General features: G+C 36.2%; 2 protein-coding genes across 4 annotated transcripts in view; both read left to right on the top strand.

Moving 5' to 3' along the window:
- Window positions 1-1,215: 1,215 nt before the first annotated feature.
- npy (neuropeptide Y) lies at window positions 1,216-3,445 on the top strand. Its single transcript, XM_079591596.1, has 4 exons — window positions 1,216-1,396; window positions 1,677-1,864; window positions 2,749-2,826; window positions 3,001-3,445. Exons 2-4 carry the CDS (start codon window positions 1,677-1,679, stop codon window positions 3,023-3,025), a joined length of 291 nt encoding a protein of 96 aa, XP_079447722.1. The 5' UTR covers window positions 1,216-1,396; the 3' UTR covers window positions 3,026-3,445.
- A 3,625-nt stretch (window positions 3,446-7,070) lies between these two features.
- Window positions 7,071-23,050, top strand: part of pals2b (protein associated with LIN7 2, MAGUK p55 family member b) — a 32,993-nt gene continuing 17,013 nt past the window's right edge. The window contains exons 1-3 of one of the 3 annotated variants that reach the window (XM_079590531.1): window positions 7,157-7,339; window positions 13,882-13,953; window positions 14,058-14,091. In XM_079590531.1, the coding sequence (XP_079446657.1) occupies window positions 14,082-14,091 (10 nt within the window). In that variant the 5' untranslated portion in view covers window positions 7,157-7,339; window positions 13,882-13,953; window positions 14,058-14,081. Of the gene's footprint in view, window positions 7,340-13,881; window positions 13,954-14,057; window positions 14,092-16,850; window positions 17,305-23,050 lie in introns of those variants that run through there. The other 2 variants (XM_079590532.1, XM_079590530.1) reach the window with 2 other exon arrangements.

Genomic DNA, 23,050 nt, shown 5'->3' with positions numbered 1-23,050 from the left:
CCACAACATTTTCCTTATCACAACACAGGCTCATTCAACAACACCAAGAACATATTATATTGTCATTCTTAAGGACAGAAGACAGTTTGCCTTTGACGAGTGCAACACACTCAGATGTACGCAGATAAAGAGTAGAACAAAAGGATGGGACAGGTTACAGTGAAAATATTTTTCTACAAGAGAGCAAAGCCATGATGTATAGTATATGATGCATAAAGTCTCTCTGGAACGACTGATGTCCTGCGGTTATACTGCCAAATAATCCATGCAAAGTTCTCAACAGACCGCACATAAAATACAAAATCTCACATTCTAACTCTTGTATCATTTGAGAACAATGTTTTTTTAAAGTTTTTTTTATAGCTCTGGCAAAACTAATGCATTTTGACCCAGTTTCATGTCATGCCTGAATAAATTAAATGCTTTCCATTTCCTCTCCATTTCAAGATGTTTTTTTTTATCATTAATTTCATCTGACTTCAAAAACACACCTCATTGTAGGCCTATGCATAGTTTTTGAGGGATGTCCATTTTACTTCATTATTGTTCCTATAAGGGAATCATGGAGAGAGAGAAAAAAAAATCCCTTTTCAGATTTTACTTTTGAGAAAAAGACCCCATTAATACACTGTGTCTTCTCGAATAATGTCTCAGAAATGACAAAATACCCAGTCTGCAATCAAAAGGCAGATTTTTGTAAGATTATATTATGAGCTGAAACATTTTTTCATAAAACTCATCCAATGGTTAAGCTATCCACATTCATTTTATAACTTTATTAATCATATTGTATGTTGACACTTGTCTCATTTGTGTTCCTTCTATAATTTTAGGGGAAACATCTGAGACAAATGCTTCATTGAAAAAGAACAGAGTTATGGTTATTTATGAGAAAGAGCAATAAAGCTTTCCTCTGGTATTATAAATAACATGCAACATAGCACGATAATCATAAAAGGGCTCCTTGTTTGTTCTATGGGATAATTGAAACGTTGCCTATCAGCCTGTAGGCAGATATCAGGACGGCATTTTTAGTAAAGAACATCATAACAACTGAAGAAGTTTAAAAGGTGAAACATGTGAATAAACCTGGAAGTTTTAGATCATGATTCGAACTTCTAGGGTTTAGTGCCAAATACCGTCCCTAAATAACCTCCCACGCATTCAAATGAGGACCAAACAAGCGCGTTTTAAAGCAGTGATGACAGAGGTTTTAATCCGTGACGCGGGCTCGCGCGCATCAAAAGAGTCGCGCGCAATTGCGCGTGGGCTCCGCTCTTTATGGCACGAGCCGCACAGGTATAAAACCAGACGACATACGACCCAGAATGCAGAAAATCAGAGAAGTCGAGACCCACCGAGCAAGAAGTGCAATCAAGACCTCATTCAAGGAAGAGTAAGTGCACCATTTATATGCTTTTACATTATTTGGAAGTTTTATTTATTTTAGAAAGTAATGAAATGTAGAAATGAAAATTGAAAATGAAATATCTCTATTATACAAATAATATTAAATATCGCTATTAAGTGTTACGATACCATAAAAGATAATTTCTAGTTTAATAACAGTCCAGCCCAAATGTCTTCTGTTAAGATTTGTGATTATATGAGTTAGTGTTTAGAACATTAGATTAGTATTAGCACAAACACTTTTGCTTTGTTTTTGTTTATCTCAGATGCATCCAAACATGAAAATGTGGATCGGTTGGGCAGCGTGCGCCTTCCTCTTGTTCGCCTGCTTGGGAACTCTTACGGAAGGGTATCCGACAAAACCTGACAACCCGGGAGAGGACGCACCTGCGGAGGAGCTCGCCAAGTATTATTCTGCACTAAGACACTACATCAACCTCATAACAAGGCAGAGGTGAGCTATTTACTTTTACTTCTAATAAATACTCCTCAAAAGAATTGGATAGAAATGTTAAAAAAATTATTTCTCAAGTTGTTCCTTTTCTTTCTTCTCTCAACAACATCACTTAGCCTATTTTTTTGACCGACAAACATTCATCTAGTCAATAGCCTATTTTAAAAACACCTAAATGGGCTCTCTTCCTTGAAGCAACTGCATGGGCACTGGAAAACTAGTCCCGTTTCTTTCTTTTCAAAAGCAATGAATTAATCCATAGATAAACCCCCGCTGACTCTCTAATTGACTGCGCACTACACAGCGCTTTAAATGTGTTTAACAGCGGGATGTGGTTTTGTACTTACAACAAATCATTACGGATTGCCCTTCTTTAATTATTGACGTGACGAAATACACAGTTTTGACAGTGCGAGCGAAGTATCAAACAGAAATAGGCTACTAAGGAACGGTTACAAATAAGCTCAAATTCCTCCGCATCGCTAAAGTATTGTTATCCTTCCGCCTAGAGAAAAAGGAAGAACATAGACGTGTAAATGTACATGATGCACAAGCGTAAACTCGTTTAGTTGTGGGAATCAAGTGTAAATTGACATTGGGATCTATGTGATCTAAAATGGGGGCAGAAATACCAACAAAATAGGCCATATTGTTTCACATATTAGTATAACGAGTTTATGTTTTAGCTTTATTTTCGACGTTTCAGTAACTAGTTCTTTACAGTCAGTTAGTGCGTATTATTAGTGTGCAAGTAAGTTTAGGCTATATTTAACAAACGTTAAGCGCAAAAAGACCAAAATTATTTTACAAAAGTTGACTCCACTCATAAGTAGCCCACTGTATCATTCATACACTGGTGTGATTTTGACGTCTTTGTTTGACAGGTATGGCAAAAGGTCCAGTGCTGACACCTTAATATCAGATCTTCTGATTGGTGAAACAGAGTCCCATCCCCAGACCAGGTAAGGCTTATAATTATATTGATTATTATTTTATAACAATATTATTATCATAGTGTTCCATTCACCATTCTTAAGTAGCTAAACAATAAAAACATCAAGTGTAACAGTGAACACTTTATTGTGTAGAAAGTTTTGTTTGTTTGATTATAATAATTTATGGCTGTTTTTCCACAGATATGAGGACCATTTGGTGTGGTGATCTCAGCAATTGTGTTAATGCAGTCATATGTGTCATCCTGTTAAACGGTCACCAAATCTCATCAAATTGAAATCTTCTGTATCATCAAGATCAACAACTTTCTGTGAAGTACCACAGCCATAATCAGGATAGTGAAAACACTGCAGAACATTTAAATAACACATCAAATCCTTATGTCAGTACAAGTGCATGTATGTGTGTGTATGTGAAATGCTAACATATGGTTCCACTGAATATGGCCTTGTTGACGTGTGCCCGCTCTGGACTCATCGAAGATCAGTCAGCCGTCCAACAAGACAATTGTACAGAGACTTACTGTGTGTATGCGTGTTGTGTCCATTGTAATCCCAATATCAAAAGAGAACATTACTAACTGTACAGTATAACAGTGCTAATAAAGTTCACTATATTTGAATGAGTCGTCTTTGTTTCCTGTGTTCTGTTTTCAATAAAAACATATCAGTCAAATTTAAGAATAGTCAGAGCTCAATGCAATGTTTCCTGGCAGTTTCCTAAAAAAAAAAAAAAGGGAAATTAGAAAAAAAAAACATTAAAAGTTATAGTAGGCTATATTTTAAAAACAGCCCTTGCTTAAACAATTCTCTAGAACGTCATTGTTCTGAGGCTAAATGTTTCATTTAGATATAAAGTTGATTGAAGTTGTTCAATTTTAAATTGCAATAAATGGCCCGCTGGTCAAATACTCGTTCTAGGTTGTTTCGGCCGCCAGGTAATTGTAGCTAACCATTGCAGATGTTGATCAGGATGTAATATTTATATATTAGAAAAAGGACATTAGAAAGGTGTCGTAAAAGGCATTTACATTCATCGTGAAGGTGACGAAAATGTGACGTTCAAAGCATTAAAATTGTAAGAGCTGATCCACATCATATGCAAATGTTTGCTTTCCAAGGCTTCAATGTTTTATTATCTTCTTCAATGTTTTATTATCTTCAGGTTTGCCAGACTCTACTTGTCACGTATAGCTCCTGGTCTTTCCCTAGTTAACACTTTATGTAATTTACTTTTTGTCTAGGTCATGTATTCCATTTCCTGTTTCCTGCCACTGTGCCTATTTCATCTGTCCTTCATTAACCAGTGCATTTATTTTAAGTGAGTAGTTTAGTCCGACTGTTAGAGTACTACTCTCTATCTATACACACTTGTAGAAGGATGTGGACACACAGAAGAATAGGTCACATATGGGAATTTTGCATGTTATGTATACTGCATATTCTGTATTGCTTTTTGCATACTACAGGTTAGTAGGTTGTGTCTCAATCAAACCTAGTTCAAAAGTAAGTGCATAGCTGGGAGTTTTGTAGGACTGTTCCATTGTCAAAATCAATCCCAGTGCACTGAAATGAATGAAACTGTCGGGTTAACATTTTTAATAAAAAATGTTAACCCAACGGCTGGGATTGTCCATATTTGACCCAAATTTGTGTTGAAACAACCCAGCATTTTTTAGGGTGTATTGTCAAATGACCTCCTTACATTGCACGCTTAATTGTGAGTGGTGTTCAGTTGCATACAGCATATTTTGGCAAATAGTGATCCAGGTATTCCATGTATTGAATATACTATGCACAGTACGTACTACATAAATAGTACAAGTAGTAGCCATGTTAGTGATCTATTCTGGACATAGTCTATTTGTTGTTATTGTTCGTTACTGACATGATTATGTTGTGTATGTCTGTAAGCATTGTAGGTTGTCTTAGTATCAATTTGGTCCAGTTTGGATCAGACTATGTGGACGTCAAGGGGTACGTTAGTTATAATAAAGACATGGATTCAACTGTTCAAAATGGGCTGTATAATCTGATCGTATAATGATCCAAAGAGGAGGAACAGTACTTTCAGAGGTTTACTTGTCACTGCCAGCACATGCTATCAAAAACAATAACAGTTTACATGCCCCCCACAAAAAAGTGGTGGAGCCCTTTGTCCAAATCCCTAAAGAGATACGACTCCATTGATGCATTTACTGATGCCAGGGGTGCAGATACCTTCACTAAACGCCTCTGTCCTGCACCAGAGACACTCTCTCCATGAGACATTTTTAACAACAATAGTAGACAAACTAGAGGAAACTTCAAAAACATTTTGTAGAAAGTGCGCCCTCTTGTGTGCGTTTGAGCACCCAGTGTCTTGCTTGTACATGTACATTTTATGTATTATAATAGGTATATAAACTGTATAAACTCATATCCATTTCCCCCTAAAAAAATTACTGTTAAAGAGATAAAAGAGAGCTCTCTATTGTAGCTTAGAAACCCCATTTTCAAAAGTTGGGACATTTAGTCAAATGCAGTAATAATCATGAATCTGTGATTTGTCTATTCTCTTGAACCTTTGTTTAACTGAAAAATGAACAAATAAAATATTTCCAATGTTTTCACTGACCAACTTAATTGTATTTTTTACAAATAACTTTTTTTTGATTTTGGTGATTTTTCTGCTACAAACTCCCAAATAGTTGGGAGAGAGACATGTTTATCACTGTCTCACATCACCTTTCTTAAATACACGTTTTAATCATATGGGAATTAAGGATAGGCCTACTAACTGTTGCAGTTTTGCAAGTGGAATTTTTGCCTAATCTCACCTAATATAAGACATCTGCTCAACAGTCCGTGGTCGTCGTTGTCTGATTCTTCTTTTTTCATGACAAGGCTACATTTTCAATAAGAGAGCGATCTGGACTGCAGTCAAGCACATCCACTCTGGTGTAAAGTGTCTATGAAACCACTCTGTGCTGAATGAGGCCTGGCATTGTCTTGCTTCCCAGGAAAGATGTCATCTTGATGGCAGTTTATTTCTCTCAATCCCAATACGCCTACACCACGTCAATGTACATACAGTACCTTCACACACAAAGTCACTCGTGCCGTTTGCACTGATGCACTTCATACCATGACAGATGTTTGCTTTTGCATCTGTCGCTGATGATAGTCTGGATGGTCCCTTTCTTCTAAATGGGACTGAGAACTCAATGTTAGTTTTTTTCTCTCCAAAAACAAGCGGAAACATGGACTCATCTGAACACAGCACACATTTCCACTGTCTTTTAGACCATCTGAGATGAGCACAGGCCCGGAGGACTCTAGCTTTCTCCTTAGGTAACAGAGATTCGAGTTGCATTTCTTGATGCAGCGCCACACTGTGTTAAGTGACAACAGTTTTTCAAAGAACTTCAGAGCACATGTGGATACATTTAACAGAGCAGCAAGATGGTTTCTCATGCAGTGCCGCCTGAGGGTTCAAAGGTCACGCACATTCAACAGAGGTTTCCTGCCTTGCCCTACATGTACTTGTGGATTTCTCTGCATTCCCTGAACCTGAATATATTATATATTGTAAATGGCGAAAGACATAAATTCTTTGCAATCTTCCATTGAGAAATGTGATTTTTGAATTGTTTGACAATTATCTCGTGATTATTGGCACAAAGAACCATAACCCATCTTTGCTTGCAAAGACTGAGAAGCTCTTTTAGGGTCAAACACGATACCCGCACCTATTACCAATTCACCTGCTCATTGTGGACTGTTTCAAAATCAGCTTGGGATATTATATAATCTTTTCACTTTTATTTAGCTTCTCTGTGCCAACTTTTTGGTAGTCTGTTGCAGCCATCAAAATTAAAATGTGTTTATATTTACAAAATACAATTATGTTGGTCAGTGAAAACATTGTAGCCTACTTCTGTCAGTTAAAAAAGGTTCAAGAGAATTAACACATCACAGAGTGTGGTTTTTATTGCATTTCACAAAATGTCCCAACTTTTCTGGAAATAGGTTTGCATGCCTGTTAAATACAATGCAAATTGTATGGGGAAACAAATCGTCCTATAGCCTATCGTTTGTCCTGTGTAGTCGAGGGATTTTAGTCATTGACTAATATGATTTTTATTATGTTTAAAAGTCATTCTAATATTTGTATCCACAAAGATGAACTCTACTCATTATTAGCTACTAAATAAGACAATATCTGATCAATGATCCATGTAACTAGGGGTTAGTTTCTGTTGTAGCAATTTACCTTTAGAAACGCCCTACCTTTCGGCACGCACGCGGCACATTACTCCGACCTGCAGACACCCCTGTCTCGCATAATCTGCCACGAGAGGGCGAGGCGCGAACCGAGAGCGCGTTCTGATTAGTCCATTTGCACTGACGTCACTCGAAAGGCGAGGCTTCGGGTGTGATTGGCATTGTGTGTGTCCGAATAGTTAGCCACGGGACCCACGACCACTGAAAGCTTTGAATATCTGACCGGGACAACTGGAGAGGGCTCGGAACAACCTAGGTGAGTGCAGAGATCATATATATTTTGCGAAGTGCGGAATCTGAGCTAGTTGTGTTTCATTTAAAAGTATCATTGCATGTCCTGATGAGAGACACTTTTGAGTAGAAATGACTTTGCCTTCGGAAGTCCAGCCCCCCAGCTGTCCTTTTTAGTGTGCGTGAATTGTGCGTGTTGTATGTGCACGCGCATTGTGTGTGAGTGTTTGGAGAGCACCAGGTTCGGTCACTGATGGACGATCAGTGACTTGATTATGTACTTCTCATCTGTCCAGTGTCCCGTTATGGTTCAGGTGGAACAGGTTAAGTCTGTTTTGCGCTTTGAACATAAAACAAAAATGGCCGCGCGTGTGAAAACATCTGCAACAAATATAGTTTTTAAATGCATTGCATAGATAATCTTTTGCCAGTAATATATTTCGTTCGCCTCGTTCTGCTGATATTAATCTGTTTCTGCCCATCCAATGGTATCGTTCATGGACTGAAACGTCGTCCCGCGCTGCAGTTTTGATGGAGCCGAGCTTGACATTTCCTTTGGGAATGTCACACAACTTCTTAAATTTTAATAGAACACATTTGCGATTGGCCATTGATTCGAGTTTTATGTGAAACAAGACTTTATAGGTATTGTGTAGGAAGAGGACACGGCGGATGTCCTTGCGCATTTTAGTTTATTTCTGCTTAATTGTGTCGTTTTAAAGACATCTGTCGTTTGTTAATGTTTCTACTGTGCATAATATGTGTACAGTCTAGCTTAATATCTAGCTTAGTTTATAATTACGCAGTGTCCTACTCCCACCCGAACCCGCCTGGACATCTGCCCGTGTAAACATTTCCTGGGAAGTGACCGGGGAATCCCTCTACGTCATTACGCAGAAGACTTGGGGTTCCAAAGGGGCGTGGCTTCAATTACCTGTAAATATCAGAAAACATTAGACCAAGACTCTAGTCTTTATTATTTTCACCCATCCACAATTTTCCATTTAAATAATCTATTTAATAAAATGCTTTGATTTTTTTTCTTGTCAAATGTCTTAATTCATACATTTTACCTAATTAAATACTTATCCACAGTAAATCTGTCTTCATTATTTGTTCATGGTAGACTTTTGTCCGTGGCATTTTAGTTTATGCTATATAAATGATCTCAAGTACCTAATGATGTTAAGTGTTGTGTTATAAATGTAATTTATTAATTAAATTCTACATCCAAAAATGTAAATATGCTGATTATAAGTCTCTCTTCACAGTTGTTATGAAATAAATGAAACCTCACGTAGACACAATATCAAATCTGTCAACAAGGACAATCAAACATCAAACATTTGCCTTATCATTACCATTTTTACCATTTTAACTTAGCTATTTTTACTTTGGCTATACTATGCTATTAAATTTTGTATTATATATTTTTTTACATAACATCTGCCTTCAACCCAATAGGAAAAATTGTATTGTATTAAAAATATGAAGCATGAAAAACACAAATGAAAACAATAGATATTGTTAATATTTAATAAAATGATTTTAGAGTCAATATGATGATACTGATAATGAGAATTGTTGTTGTGGCCTTTCATTATTTGTTTTGCTGTAACACTTGGCACAATCAGCGTAATCCTCTTATTTGCAGGGCACTTCATCATGCAAACTGACCTACATATTCATGCAAGTGAATAAGTGTGTGTGTGTGTGTGTAGTGAGGGGGTTTGCAATGTGCGTGTAGTGAGGGGGTTTGCAATGTGCCGTTCCCTTTGTTCAGAGACGAGCGTGTGTGCGCTCCATCAAGTTCAGTAATTATCAAGTATTGAGACGTCAGCAGCGCAGGCTGTGGGATGGACATTAGGCTGTTGGCAAACCCATGTTACCAGTCCCTCTTTATGAGAACCGATCCGCAGAGACATACATAATAGCTGGTGTACACAAACTTCAATGGATGCATATCCCTGTTAAATTAGAAAAATGTGATAAATAATATGTGTTTTATGATGCTGTCTTTTTGGTGCTCTTATTGTGACACAGATAAATAAATAATAGTCCAATACTGCAATATTCCATGAAAAATATGAATTGTCAATTTTGATTTCATGGTGACTTTCAGGAGTGATGAACTGAGAAATCAAATTTTCCTTGAGCTTTTGACATATAAGAGGTCATCATACTATAAGAATATCCTATAAGTTTCAGAACTGAAAACGTCCTTGTTAGTCCAATAAAAGCTTTTATTGACACCAGGCACAGCAAACCACAGGTTTTTTAAAGTGGGGATCTATGACGTCAAAGGGTATTAAACCCCGCCTCCGCAGAAGAAGATCAACGCCTACTTCAACACTGCCTGTTAAGCCCCGCCCACCGATTCGCGCATTACATGAAACTGTTATCCAATCATAGCAGTGGGCGTTTACTTCCAAGTCTTCAATGCGCCCATAAAAACCGAGCGGTTTCAGGAGCTAGGCTCAAAACCAAAACCATGGGTTGAAAATAACCTATTACTTATTAATTTAGATGTTTTTAAATGTAAAAACCAAGCGAACGTCATAAGTTCAATCAATCAATCAAAATGTATTTATAAAGCACTTTAAAATCCAAAGTGGACACAAAGTGCTGTACAGTAGAACAATAAATAAAATACACAAAAGCCCTAAGTACAAAGCTCACACGACCTATAAAATACAAATAAAAACAAAAACAAACCATACCCTCAATATCACCAAACATGAATTGTCAATTTCAGTTATCAAAGGCCAAAGACCCCTTTAAAAAGCTTGCAAAAATATGCCTTTTTATAATAGTAACATGTCAAAGTTCAACAAGGACAGAAGCTCACACACACACACACACACACAGTAGATGAAAAACACTATTTAGAGGACAAATGCAATAGATAGAATCATTTTGTAGACAGAAAATTTTTTTGTCTTTGTCTCTCCTTGTTCGTAATTTTTTATCTTCTAACTCCTTCAATATTTGGCACAGACGTTCTAGGGCTTTTTTGCTGTTTTCGCTATAACATGTTACAAAATTCACAGAAATAGCACAGAGATTCACTGAAGCTTTCAGAATTACACAGTCCCTCGAGAATCCATCTTAATTCAACATGTATGTTGGCCACCTATTTTTATCTGTCATGTAATATGCATAGCACACTCTCCAGCTTCTTTACTTAAAATGAAAGTGCCTACAGTCTAGGAAAGGTTCTATATAGTACCTTAAAGGGTTCTGTCAGGCACTTCATATAATCATATAGAATCTTTTAGGGGTTCCCTTCAAGGAAGACGAAGATTATAAACACAAACAATATCGGACCACTGAAGAGTGCACAAGGAGGAACTTAAATACATGATAATGACAAAATAACAAACACCTGTGATGATTAGTGTTAGTGTCCATGGTAACTGATGAGTGGCGGGAAAACAAAGACGTGAATAAATGAAAACAAACTAAAAGTCCATGACAACTAAACAAACTGAACATAATGGTGCAAGATAATTTTATGGATTTAGTTTTAATTCATTCATTTTGTTTTAATTAGCCAAATTTTTGTATATTGATTGAAGTTAATTAATTAAACTGTAAAATATTATCAAAAAGTTATGACATGTTTTTACATTGCTTTAACTTATCAAAATAAGTGAAGCAATTTTCTTAGAAGTTATACAATATTCAACTTTTTTTTATAAGTTATACAAGATACATTTTTTTTAAGTCAGTTTAATGTAGTAATAATAATAATAAACTTTAATATTTTCTATAGCGCCTTTAAAACTAGCATCTCAAAGCGCTTCACAAGAACAGAAACATGATATAAATCAGAAAAATGACAGAAAAAAATAAAACACCAAATAAAAACATATTATGAAATAATCTATTAATAATAATAATATGGCAATTACGAACAATTATGTAAAAGCTATACCCTAAACAAATAAGTTTTAAGGGATGATTTAAAAACACTGGCAGGGAATTCCAAAGTTTCGGAGCATTCGAAGAAAAAGCCCTATGGATTTTAAACGAGTAAGCGGAACAATTAAAAGGCCAGCTTCCGAGGAACGTAGATCACGTGCTGTGTGTAAGGGGTTAAAAGCTCAGAGAGATAATGAGGTGCCACTCCATGCAAAGCCTTATAGGTAAGCATAAGGATTTTGAAAACCAACACGGAATCTGACAGGGAGCCAGTGTAAAGATTCCAAAACAGGAGTGATTATGATCCCTTGTCCTGTTTCCAGACAGGATTCGAGCGGCAGAATTCTGAACGAACTGTTGTTTGTTGAGAGTAGCTTTTGAAACCACGGACAGCAAAGCATTGCAGTGATCATTGCGAGAAAATACAAAGATGTTAATTAACTTTTCAGCCACTGGGAGTAACAACATGAGATGCAATCTGGCTATATTTTTTGGATGAAAAAATTGTCTTGACAGTGCTCTGAACATGAGGAACAAAAAATTAGTATCAAATATCACCCCCAAATTTTTTAATTTTGTTTGAAATTTAAGTGTAGAACCATCTACACTTAAAGTTGGAGAACCAGCCTTACGTAGCTAAGTGAGCCAATGCGCATTACCTCCGTCTTGTCACTGTTTAGACATAGAACATTTCTAGACATCCATTTTTTTAAATCTCAGAAATACATAGAGAAAGAATGGACACAGCAACATTAACATCAGGTTTTGAATGTATATAAACATGGGTGTCATCTGCATAAAAGTGAAAACTGAGACCAAGTAATCTTAAAAGTTGACCAAGAGGATAAACGTACTGTAGATGTTAAAAAGTATAGGGCCCAAGATTGAACCTTGAGGAACACCAGATTGCACTATACCAATATCAGACCTGCAACCACCCATAGCGACAAACTGCTTTCTATCAGAAAAATAGGACTTAGACCAGCTTAGTGCAGTATCAGAAACACCAAAGACAGATTCTAACCGAGTAAGTAAACTATTATGATCAACTGCGTCGAAAGCGGCACTAAGATCAAGAAGAATCAAAATAGAAAGACAGCCAGAATCAGAAGCGATTAACAAGTCATTAGTGAGTGACCTTAACTAATGCTGTTTCAGTGCTGTGGAGTTTACGGAATCCCGATTGGAGGAGCTCATAAAGAGTTTGCTGCTAGATGGGAGTGCAATTGAGTAGCAACAGTTCGCTCTAAAATTTTGTCGAGAAAAGGAAGATTGGAAATGGGATGAAAATTATTTAGGTTGTCAACGTTTGTATCTTCTTCTTTTTTTTGGTACAGGGGTCAGAGCAGCAGTTTTAAATGTTGCCGGCACCACACCAGTGCACAGAGAATCATTTATAATACTCAGTACAGCAGGACATAAAATAGCAAAACATGACTGGAACAGACAAGTTGGTACAGGATCAACTATGGAAGTGGCAGCTTTCCTTTTTGAAACCTCATTACAAAGAGAATGAGAGTCCAATGTGGAAAAATTTGAGAGAAGGGTACCGGAAAAATTCAGAAGTGATTGAGGGAGGAAGAGATGATGGAAGGGCAGAGATAATACATTTTTGAATGTTAGCAATCTTGGAGCTGAAAAAATCAAGAAACTGCTGAGTTGAAGCTGGAACAGTTGAACAACTGTTACATTTGAGTAATTTGTTAATAGAATTAAACAATTGTCTTGGGTTATTCTGATTGTTGTCAATTATCTGTCCAAAATAAGCAGACCTGGTCGATGCATTTTGGGTCTTATATTCAAGTAAGTGTTCCTTCCAGGCCTGGTGAAAGACAGTCAAGCCAGACATACGCCACCCGCGCTCCACTGTACGACACGACGCCTTCACGCAGATTCTCATTATACCAGGGAGAAGAACGACCGAAGGAAACCAGTCGTGATTTCAAAGGTGCAAATAAGTCCAGGCCAGACGAGAGAACAGAATCTAACTTGAGAACTTTGTAATTTAATGTTTGTAAACTAATGTAATTTAATTTTAAACAACTTAAACATCCAAGTTGATTGTACTTAAAAATTTCAGGCAGCAACTTTTTTGTACAGTGTACTTTATCACTAGAAAAAATTTAACCTGTTGAACTTGAAAATATTATGCAACCATTTAATACATTTAATAACGTATAGAACCTTACTGAACCTTTTTTCTAAGAGTTTATGAACACTCTTTGTCTTCTGACAGTTGTCCCTTGACATCTCTCCTGTATATGGGCTGTTAAAGAACATATTTCATTGTTCTTCACTTCTGTCAACAACACATGAATGACTAAAGCTACATTTATGTGTGATGATGAACATCATAGGATATGTTTTAAACATGACATATGGCAAATACCATGCCAATAAATCATCATCATGCATTGCTTTTATAAAGAATACATTTTTAAGATTGTGACATGAGATGATCAATGGTGCAGAAGCATAGTGGATTTTGCTTAACACAACAAACCAGCCAACTGCCTTCTGACCTCAGATAACAGTTCACACAATGACCCCGCTGTATCAGGATCAGGGCTGTGACAGTCTCCGTCCCGACCCAAGAAGAGAAGTGTGTGCGTGATCAGTGTAAAATGCTCTTTCTCTCTATAGATCCTTGCGTGGAGCAGTGGATGAGAAGTTTGTAGCAGCACGGGGAGGGAGCGGGAACATCATCGGACACAAGTGAGTCGTGTGTCGGTGTGTGATTGTAGAGTGTTTGTGTGTTCATTGTTCCAATGTTGCCTGATAGTATATGAACAGTAGTGAATGTGACATTGTCTTTACAGCTGGAATCCCATTTATCGGCAGCCATGATCACAGGTAGAGATGGGGAAGTGAGCAGGAGAAAGACTGGGTGTACTTATCTGACTTGCAACTTATATATGAGTACAAGCGCTTTTTTCATAAACCAGTCCTAAAATTGCTGTAATTCAACTTGTGGTTATTGATTCAGGTCGCCTATAAAGAGTTTTAGGTATCTGAGAGATATAAACACAAGAGATAAAGTAGGCCTATGTAAAGTGATACAGATAAATAAGATATAATTTTAGATATAACACTGTGTAATATGCATGGTCAAGTTTTGAAGATAAACCAACATGCATATAGTATTTGGTGCCTGGAACCTTTACTTGTGCCTATTTGCAAAGATGTAAGTAATAAGTAATGTGATGAAATAAATGAAAAATGTGTTTGAAAACATGTGAAATATGAATAATGATTAATAGTATGTTCATTAGAGTCACACATTTGCCACCTTTATGATTCACGAACATTCAAATAACCGACAGAAGTCATTAATTAAAAAAGCGACTGTGAAGTACTTATAATAATTGGTCAAATGTTATATCAGCAGTGATATTTAAGTATCATTATGTTTAACCCTGAATATCAGTGCTAATTATGGAAGGGGTACATTGTATACAAAAATGTATGTAACTCCATTAAGGTCAGATAAGTCCTCATAGTCTTTCTTCACAGATTTAAGCCTACTAAAATATTTTTGGTAGCTATTGCTAACCAAGAGCAAATGTTCACTAAACATACTTACAGTTGTTAGGAAATCAAAGGTTTTTACCGTAATTGGTGTCTTTATTCATGTCTATGGGACACGGTAAAATGCTGCTTATAGGCACATTCTACAGTTGCTACAGGCTTAACTTCACAAAGTTGCAAAGTCTCTCCATGTGTAACTTTGAGTTAGCCTCCAAGCTAATACCTTACAAAGATAATGGGCTTTTTCTCCGACTGCAGATTATACGTGAAAGACAATGATGATTTGCATATTCATGGACTGTCAGATGCAATTTGTTAATTCAATGTCTCCTGATATACTTTTTTGGAATTGTTTTCTCAAATTTTTGTTAAGAAATAAGTGTGTATAATGATCCAAAATCGCTTTTGGTTAACTTGCTAATGCTAAAGTTTAAGATAGCTGCTAAATTCATCTTCTAAACTCACTGCCACTTTCCTCTGAAATGCATCATTTGAAGCGCATGTGCAGTAAACAAATGGACCCTTCCTTGAAGTATCTCTCCCCTCAGGCATTATTTGTCACCTTTTCCCCCCCCGCCTCTCCAATGAGTCGTTTACACACCTGATGCCCGGACGTGCCTTTTCAGCCTGGCTCCAGCAAGCCCATAATGGATTCCCTAATCCACAGTTGTATAGAGATTAAAATCCGGCTCAGATTTACAGAAGGCAATGCCATGAGAGGGGGGAGGAAAAGAGGGAGATGTGGGGGAGGGGCGGCTGGATTAGGGACAGATCGTATCCTCTTACGGCACAGCTGTGCAAGAGAGTGACTGTCATTGCTGGGTGCATCTTACAAACTGACCTCAGATCAGACTACACTACTGTACCAGTATTGAAGAGAGAAAATGATTATTTTAGACCAGCCAACTCCTCTGAGGTATATATATATATACACAAAATATATTATAAATATATGCAATATATATATATATATATATATATATATTGTATATATAGCATATTTTATATATATATATATATATATAATAACTGTCAGTTTAGATTAGACATCACTAAACAGTGGATCATAGTTGACCCAAGATTTATTTTTCATGCATTCTCATAACATGTTTTTGCCCCCACACATTTACTATTCACCAGACATTTATTTATTTATTTTAAAAGAGGATTTTTGGACTTTTGCTGGGAAGGAAATGTTTCAGTCTTTTGGAACTCAAATTGAATATCATTGATATTTTGGGAACTGAATGTCCAGTGTTTCCAGATTTAACTCCAATAATCACTCAAAAAGCACACATACATAAAAATAAAATCATAATATTTATTTAAAATTAGTATTTGATAAGCATTATTTTATTGTTTACAAAATATTAATACAAAATAGCTAAATTTAAATGTTAACACTTAGTCCCAGTGATTGATAAATGGCACCTGAAGAAACCAACTTGGCTCATTCCTAATGCAATGTGCATGATGCATTTTTTGAAATGGTATGATTGATGGTTATTGCTTATATTACCAGCTTGGTTGGAATTCTTGGTTCATTATGATGGACATGAAATGAGAGTAGTAAACTAAAGATTATAGTAAGTCATCACTGTCAAAACTAAGTGAGCTGTTTTTAATACATCCAGCAAGCGAATGCATTTGACCCCAACTGACATTATCAGCACTGACACACGAGCGGATGCAATCCAAGCATAAAACATTACAATCTATACAGGCATTTACAGCTTTGTATATCTGACAGAATATGTGGTCTCAAACATGTCTGTCCAGAGTGTGACCGTGAGGTGTTGAGTCCTGTTCATAATGGAAACCGCAGAACTTCACTCATGCATTTCATGCGGAAGTCCACGCATGAACACCATGGATTTGAAGTATGACCAGGATTGGGATCAAAGAGTGTGAGACTTGCAGAAAAATCAGCGGGAGACATGTTCAATGAGGGTGGGTGAATGTTGCGTTGGCCCCACAGACCCCTGGTTGCTGAGCTTATATAAGGACACTTATGTAAGATCCACTGGGGGGCTTAACTGGGCGATGGGCTGTCTCTGATGTGAGGGGGTGGAGCCTGAAACAGCAGGAGAGGATTGTGGGATTAGATGTTTGGAGGGAGGGCTGTATGTGTGTGTTTAAGTGGAGCGCTAGTAAGAGGATCTGTGTATGTATATGTATATTTATGTGTGTCCACATCTGTGTTTGGCTGTAAGTCTGTAAAGCTCTCTCTCCTTTCTTTGTTTGGATGTCTCTCGGCCTCTTTCTGTCTTTCTTTTTTCACTCTTCTACCTCCTGCCTGCTTTTTTCATAGAGTCAGAGGAGTTTCAATCTAGGTTTTAATTTTATCAGTCACTTTATTTTCATTGGCAGAGGCAAGTCAGCATTTGTGCAGTTTTGGTACTGAGCAGAGGTCAGGAATGATTCTCACTTTAGGCGAAACGTTCTCAAACGGAGCAGGTTCTAACTCGGATGCCGGGGACATTGGAGAAGCTGGGGAGGGGGCATCTGAACTTGCTGAGAGCGCAGAGACATCCGGAGGTTAGAGATCTTCACGTTTTTCCATATCCTCTGTAATTGTGTGTTCAAATATTAGTGTCATTTCTCGGCTCTTGTGAAATATCTTGGGGTGTGACATATTCTGAACAAACCAAAAGAGAACATGTGTGGGTTGCCAGGTTGTGTCAAAGAGTGCAGATCAGAGTACGTTGAGAGCGTAGCTTGTAGCAATGGTTTGACAGATGCGTTGTTGTTGCATGTCTGTTTTATTTGTTAATTTATGTTTTATTAAAAGAAAATCAAGCAGAACTTGAATGTGAGGGTTAGAGAGGATCTCTTGCAAAACTTGAGACCGAGGAACTTGAGAATGAGAAAAATGCAATGTAAAAGTTACACACACGATTCAGTCAGCACTGAAGCTTTAATTTGTTGTCTATTTTGAAATAGACTGATTTTAATGATCTGAAGTTTGACAGTTTTTTTTATGTCATTGAAATAACTAGTTAATGAACCTAAAAGAGTCACTGTTTGCTATGAGAAGTTGATCCAAACACTTATGTACACCGACACATAATTGTCAGTTAGTTATTGAAGAATATTATTATATTAATTAGTAAGTATAATAACAACAAGGTTAAATTATTTTAATCAGCCAATTCCTCATGGCCTAAAGTTTGGGAAATACAAACTTATAAGAAATATTGTTTTTTCTCTCCTCCAACTTTAAAAATAAATAATTCCTTTGATGTTATATGCAATATTATTGACTTTCCCCACATTATTCCAAACATATGAGTTGGTCAAATTATTTCACAAATAATATATTTTGATAAAACATGCAATTTTGAGGCCAGTGGGTGTGTTACTCAAGCATTTTCTTGTGACATTTCGAGCTCACTGTTTGCACAGTATTTACAGTAAATCAGGTGTGTAATTAAATCTTTGGGAGTATAATAACAGTAGATGCCAAAACTGCAATTTAACTGTCAAACAGAGTGCTAATGCCTCTAATTAGGTCTTTAAAATAAACCAAATTAAAATACAGCTTACAGAAGTTGACAGATATGAGAGGACGTTTTTATTAAAGGGTGTGTGCTGCACACATATGTTATGCACACATATGTTATGTTGATTGCGTGTTCTCAAGTGTGTGTGCAACTTCATTTGTGTTTTATTTCCCTCTCAATTGTTTATTACTCTGTCACTTCATCCATTATGTACTCTGTTCAGCCAAATAAGGGACGCCCCGGGGTGCATTTCTCTGTGACATATTTGCAATAGAAAATAAACAGTGGCTCAATGTCAAAGCTTGCTGATGGTTGCTTCTGGACTGCAACAGTAGTGTCTGACCTGAATTAAGTGAGTGCAATTAAACCACTGAACTGATGTTAAATATTGATCTGTTGCTCTCGCCTACTGTTTCCTGATGGAGAGTAAATGTGCAAGCATACATAAGTGCTCTGCTCTGTTCTACTGTCACAGATGGATTACGCTACTGCAGGCTATGACCTAGTCACGTGACTCACTCCTGAGTGCTCGGCCTTGCAAAATGGTTGTGTTTGCGTGTGTGTAGATAATATTGAGGGAGATTTTTCAATGACTGTCACTGTAAAAAATTGCGCTGTAAAATAACAGTAATCTACTGGCAGCTGTGTACTGTTAATTTACAGCCCTCTACCGTTATTATACAGCTCTCCTTTTTTACAGTATGTTACTGTAAAAAACAATGGAAGGTAACTCATATCATTTGGGAAACCGATTGCTTCAAACAGTTCAAGTTTAAAAACGAGTATTTATAGTATTGTGAACTTACTTTGAGTCCACTGAAAATTAATATCTCTTAGTATAATACTGCAAACATCTAATGTGTAATCGTGAATGAATTACAAACATGACATTAACTAGAATCTTTGCAATTCGCATTTAGCGAACAGTAGCACACATGTATGTGCTAAAGTATTTAGCAACGAGATTGTCACTGCATCAGCAACTATAGTTACTGCGTTTAAATAAAGCAACGGGCAGCATAACATCAGAGTTTCTCTGTTTGACTGAAGCACAGACTACTCTCCAGCACAATGGTGACCCACAAAACTAATGAATTAAACTAAAAGATCTCTCCTGTATCATCTTGTGCAAAACACATAAAACACTTCAGTTTAATATTTATTCTCTTTATCAGTTATTGACTTCGCATAACTTTTTTCTATGAACTTTTACTAATATTTCAGTGAAATTAACTTATTTTGTATAGTAAATCTGACTGTAAAATTTTACAGAATATTGCTGTTTTTCCTTGATTTTACGGTAATCTACTGGCAGCTGGGTTGCCAGTAAAATGCTGTTTTTCTACAGTTTTATGCCATAAATTAGTTTACAGTTGATTACCGTTAAATTACACTTCACTCTGTTTTTTTTATTGACACATTTAACCCTTGAAACCCCACTGCAAAATCTTCAGTTTTAAATGAACACTTGAACGTCCACACTACAGGGTGTTGGAGTAACACTGAAGCAGTGTTGAAGTTAATTATATAATTCAGTGATTAATTAACTGATTGAGCATTAGTGATGAACACCTGACAAAGACATTGACAAAGGAACAACAAGAAGATACACAATTGAAACACAAGAACTACAACTTACTTCAGCCACAGAAGACATGAAATCTCTGAAGATCTCAGCAGAGAAGGATTAAACAACTCTAAAAAATAGCATTACCAGCTTCACTTATTATTAACCAGATTGACTTAATTTTTTCATACGTCTACTGAAATTCCTATTGAGAATTAACAGAGGTTTAGATGTTGTTTTGTTTAATTTGACATTACCATTATGGGGATCAGTGTATGCTTTAGTTGGGCTCCTGACCCTTGACTTTAACATTAGTTTTTATTTGGCTGCTTTAACTGTGTATTTATAAGACACATTTGCTGTGGCAGAAGCAAAGCCAACAAAAACGATATCAAGTGTTGCTGGTCATGTTTTGAATATTATGTCATCACATAATGTTTGTCTCACTGATCTTAATTACTTTCTAATCACTTATCAAAAATGTCTTTATCAATACAACTTAATTTAGCATTACTACACTGTGAAACTAACGCAAAAGACCAAGCACTGCTACGCAATCGGTTGTGAAGGATTTTTAAACTCATCATTCATTAAAAAATTTTGAACTATGGTTTCAGCTAGACACACACAGACATCAAGAATCAGCCAATGAATCTCAACAATGGTGACAATCAACAAAAAAGAAAAACATAAAATCTGAACATCATACGCTTCTAAAAGTCAACACAAAATCAACAGCAAAAATACAAGCAAAAAGTACAAATTTAAGAAAATAACCAGACAATTCAGATGGATAATTGATTCATGCTGCAATGCATGCTGGGAGTCATGGCAGATTTTTTTTGTACTATGCTGGTACCCAACATGCATTGCAGCATAAAACTTATGATTGTCACCATTGTTGAGATTCATACTCCGATTATTGATGTCTGTGTGTGTGTCTGGCTGATCTGGAAATTAAAAATGTTCTTGGTATAAGGTTTTTTAAAATCAGTCATATTTTCTAAATGGCAAATATCTGAAAAATTTAATTCTGTAAAATTACAGTATCACCTAAATCAAAATATAAACCATTAATAATAACATTAGACAAATGAGATCAGTGAATTGGGCCACTATGTGATGTTTGAGACCGTTATCTAATAGCTATAATCATCTGGGGTCTCATTTATAAAACTGTGCGTAGGATTCTTACTAAAAGTGTACGTGCGCCCGAAAGGCAAAAATGGCGTACGCAAAAAAATATTCAGATTTATAAAAGCGTGCGTACGCCAGAACCTGCACAGAATTCACTTTGTAAATCCCAGTCAGCGGAAGATTGTGCGCACATGCGTCTCCTCCCCGAAATAACCATATATGGAGCTAACAACGCCTAGTTTTACTATGCATATCCTCATCTGCATATCATTTGCATATGGTTATTCATCCACGTGATAACGTTACAAGACATTAGGGAAAATTTGAAATACGGATGTGCTGTCACATTACATTAATAAAAATCATTTAGTAGCCTATCCTTGCCTTGTTTTTGAATAAATAAATCAAATAGTGTAAAATACTTTTCAGAGAAAGTTTTTCTCAATCTTTTCCACTGACCAAATAGTAGGCTATTTTTAATTGATTTATATTTCTAATGGAAACAGATAGACCTTGTTGTGCATTATATTTGCACAATCTTCTATTATCATGATAAGCAATCTCTGTAGTTAAAACATCAAAACACAGCATGCCAAAGGAAAATTGTTCAAAAGCATTGCATCCACAACAAATATTTATAGGCTATTTATATATATATATTAACTTTTCAGTAAATTTCATGTAGCTAGTTTAAGTGTTTAACTCCATTAATGAGAATGTCATAATCTGAATGTTTATATCAGAAATAAAACATAGTTTAATATGTTTATGATTAGGACTCATAATGAAGATTTACAGTTTTACTTCATCTGCCGTTAGATATGCGTCAGTTTCACTAAACGGCCAAACGCGCTCGCTGGCGCGGACATTTAAGGTGTGGATATTTGCTTCAAGTGATAGGCTTGGTGAGTCAAATTATATTTGAATTATATTTCTGTATGTATAATTAATTCGAATAATCTAATAATTTCGATTTTCTGTCTAAAAGTGACCAAAAAGACATTTAACTCCAGCTCACCATCCGTGTCGCCAATTCCCTTTGTCTCCAGAATGTGCGTACGCACGGCTCAAAGTTTGCTTAAAGATGCGCACATTCTCCCGTCAAGTTTGTTTTTTATAGATCACAACCTTTGCGTGGGAACTGGCGTACGTACGTTTCCAGCCCCGTTTTGTGCGTACGCACGCTTTATAAATGAGACCCCTGATCCTGTATTTTTTCAGCTTTTTTGCCATAGCAAATGTATTTTAAAGACACAGCTACCGCAGCCAAAGAAAAACTAATGTTCAAAGGTCAAGAGTCCAACTACAGCAAACACTAATCACCATCATGGTAACATCAAATGAAAATAAAATGACATCTAAACCTCTGCCACCTTTCAATAAGTCCTTCTGTAGACGTACATAAAGTCAGGTTAGTAATAAGTGAATCTGGTAATGCTTTTTGTGGAGTTGGAGTTCCTCCTCTGCTAAGATCTTTTGCTAAGATTTCATTTATTTTATCTTGATTTCATCTTTTTTCTGTTCCTCTTGTTCCTCTTTCCTTCAATGATTCTGATTGTTAACAGCAGGTGTTCCTCAGTATCTCAATTAACTTAGAAAATTAACTGAATTAACTATGAAATGATTCACTCAGTCAAGTGGACTATATTAGTGAACTAGGCAATAGTGAATGAGGGTATAGGGTGTGATTTTGAACACAGCCTCTGAGTGTCGACTTTGAGCGCTGTTAATTCACAGTATATTCCTGTAGGCTAGTTTCTCAAAAACGACAAATATCACCCAGAATGCATTTTTTTTACGGTATATTACTGTCTTAATGAAAAACAGTATGTTACTGTAAAATTTGGCCGTTTTTTTACAGCAATTTTTTACAGTGTAGAGAGTGGTCTTAACATCTGTATGAGTACACAAAGTTTTTGAAAAACAAATAATATATAATTTTAATAATAAATACTTACTTTTAATAAATACATTAAAAGTACTTCATAATAAATAAATACAATTTAAATAGTTAATAGTTTTTAAATAAGTGGTTTTAATATTTGATTTGTAATGTACATTTAAAAAAGAAATTTAA

Source organism: Phoxinus phoxinus (assembly GCF_949152265.1).
Source record: "Phoxinus phoxinus genome assembly, chromosome: 19".
NCBI lineage: Eukaryota > Metazoa > Chordata > Actinopteri > Cypriniformes > Leuciscidae > Phoxinus > Phoxinus phoxinus.
This window is presented reverse-complemented; position numbering and strand designations above follow the sequence as displayed.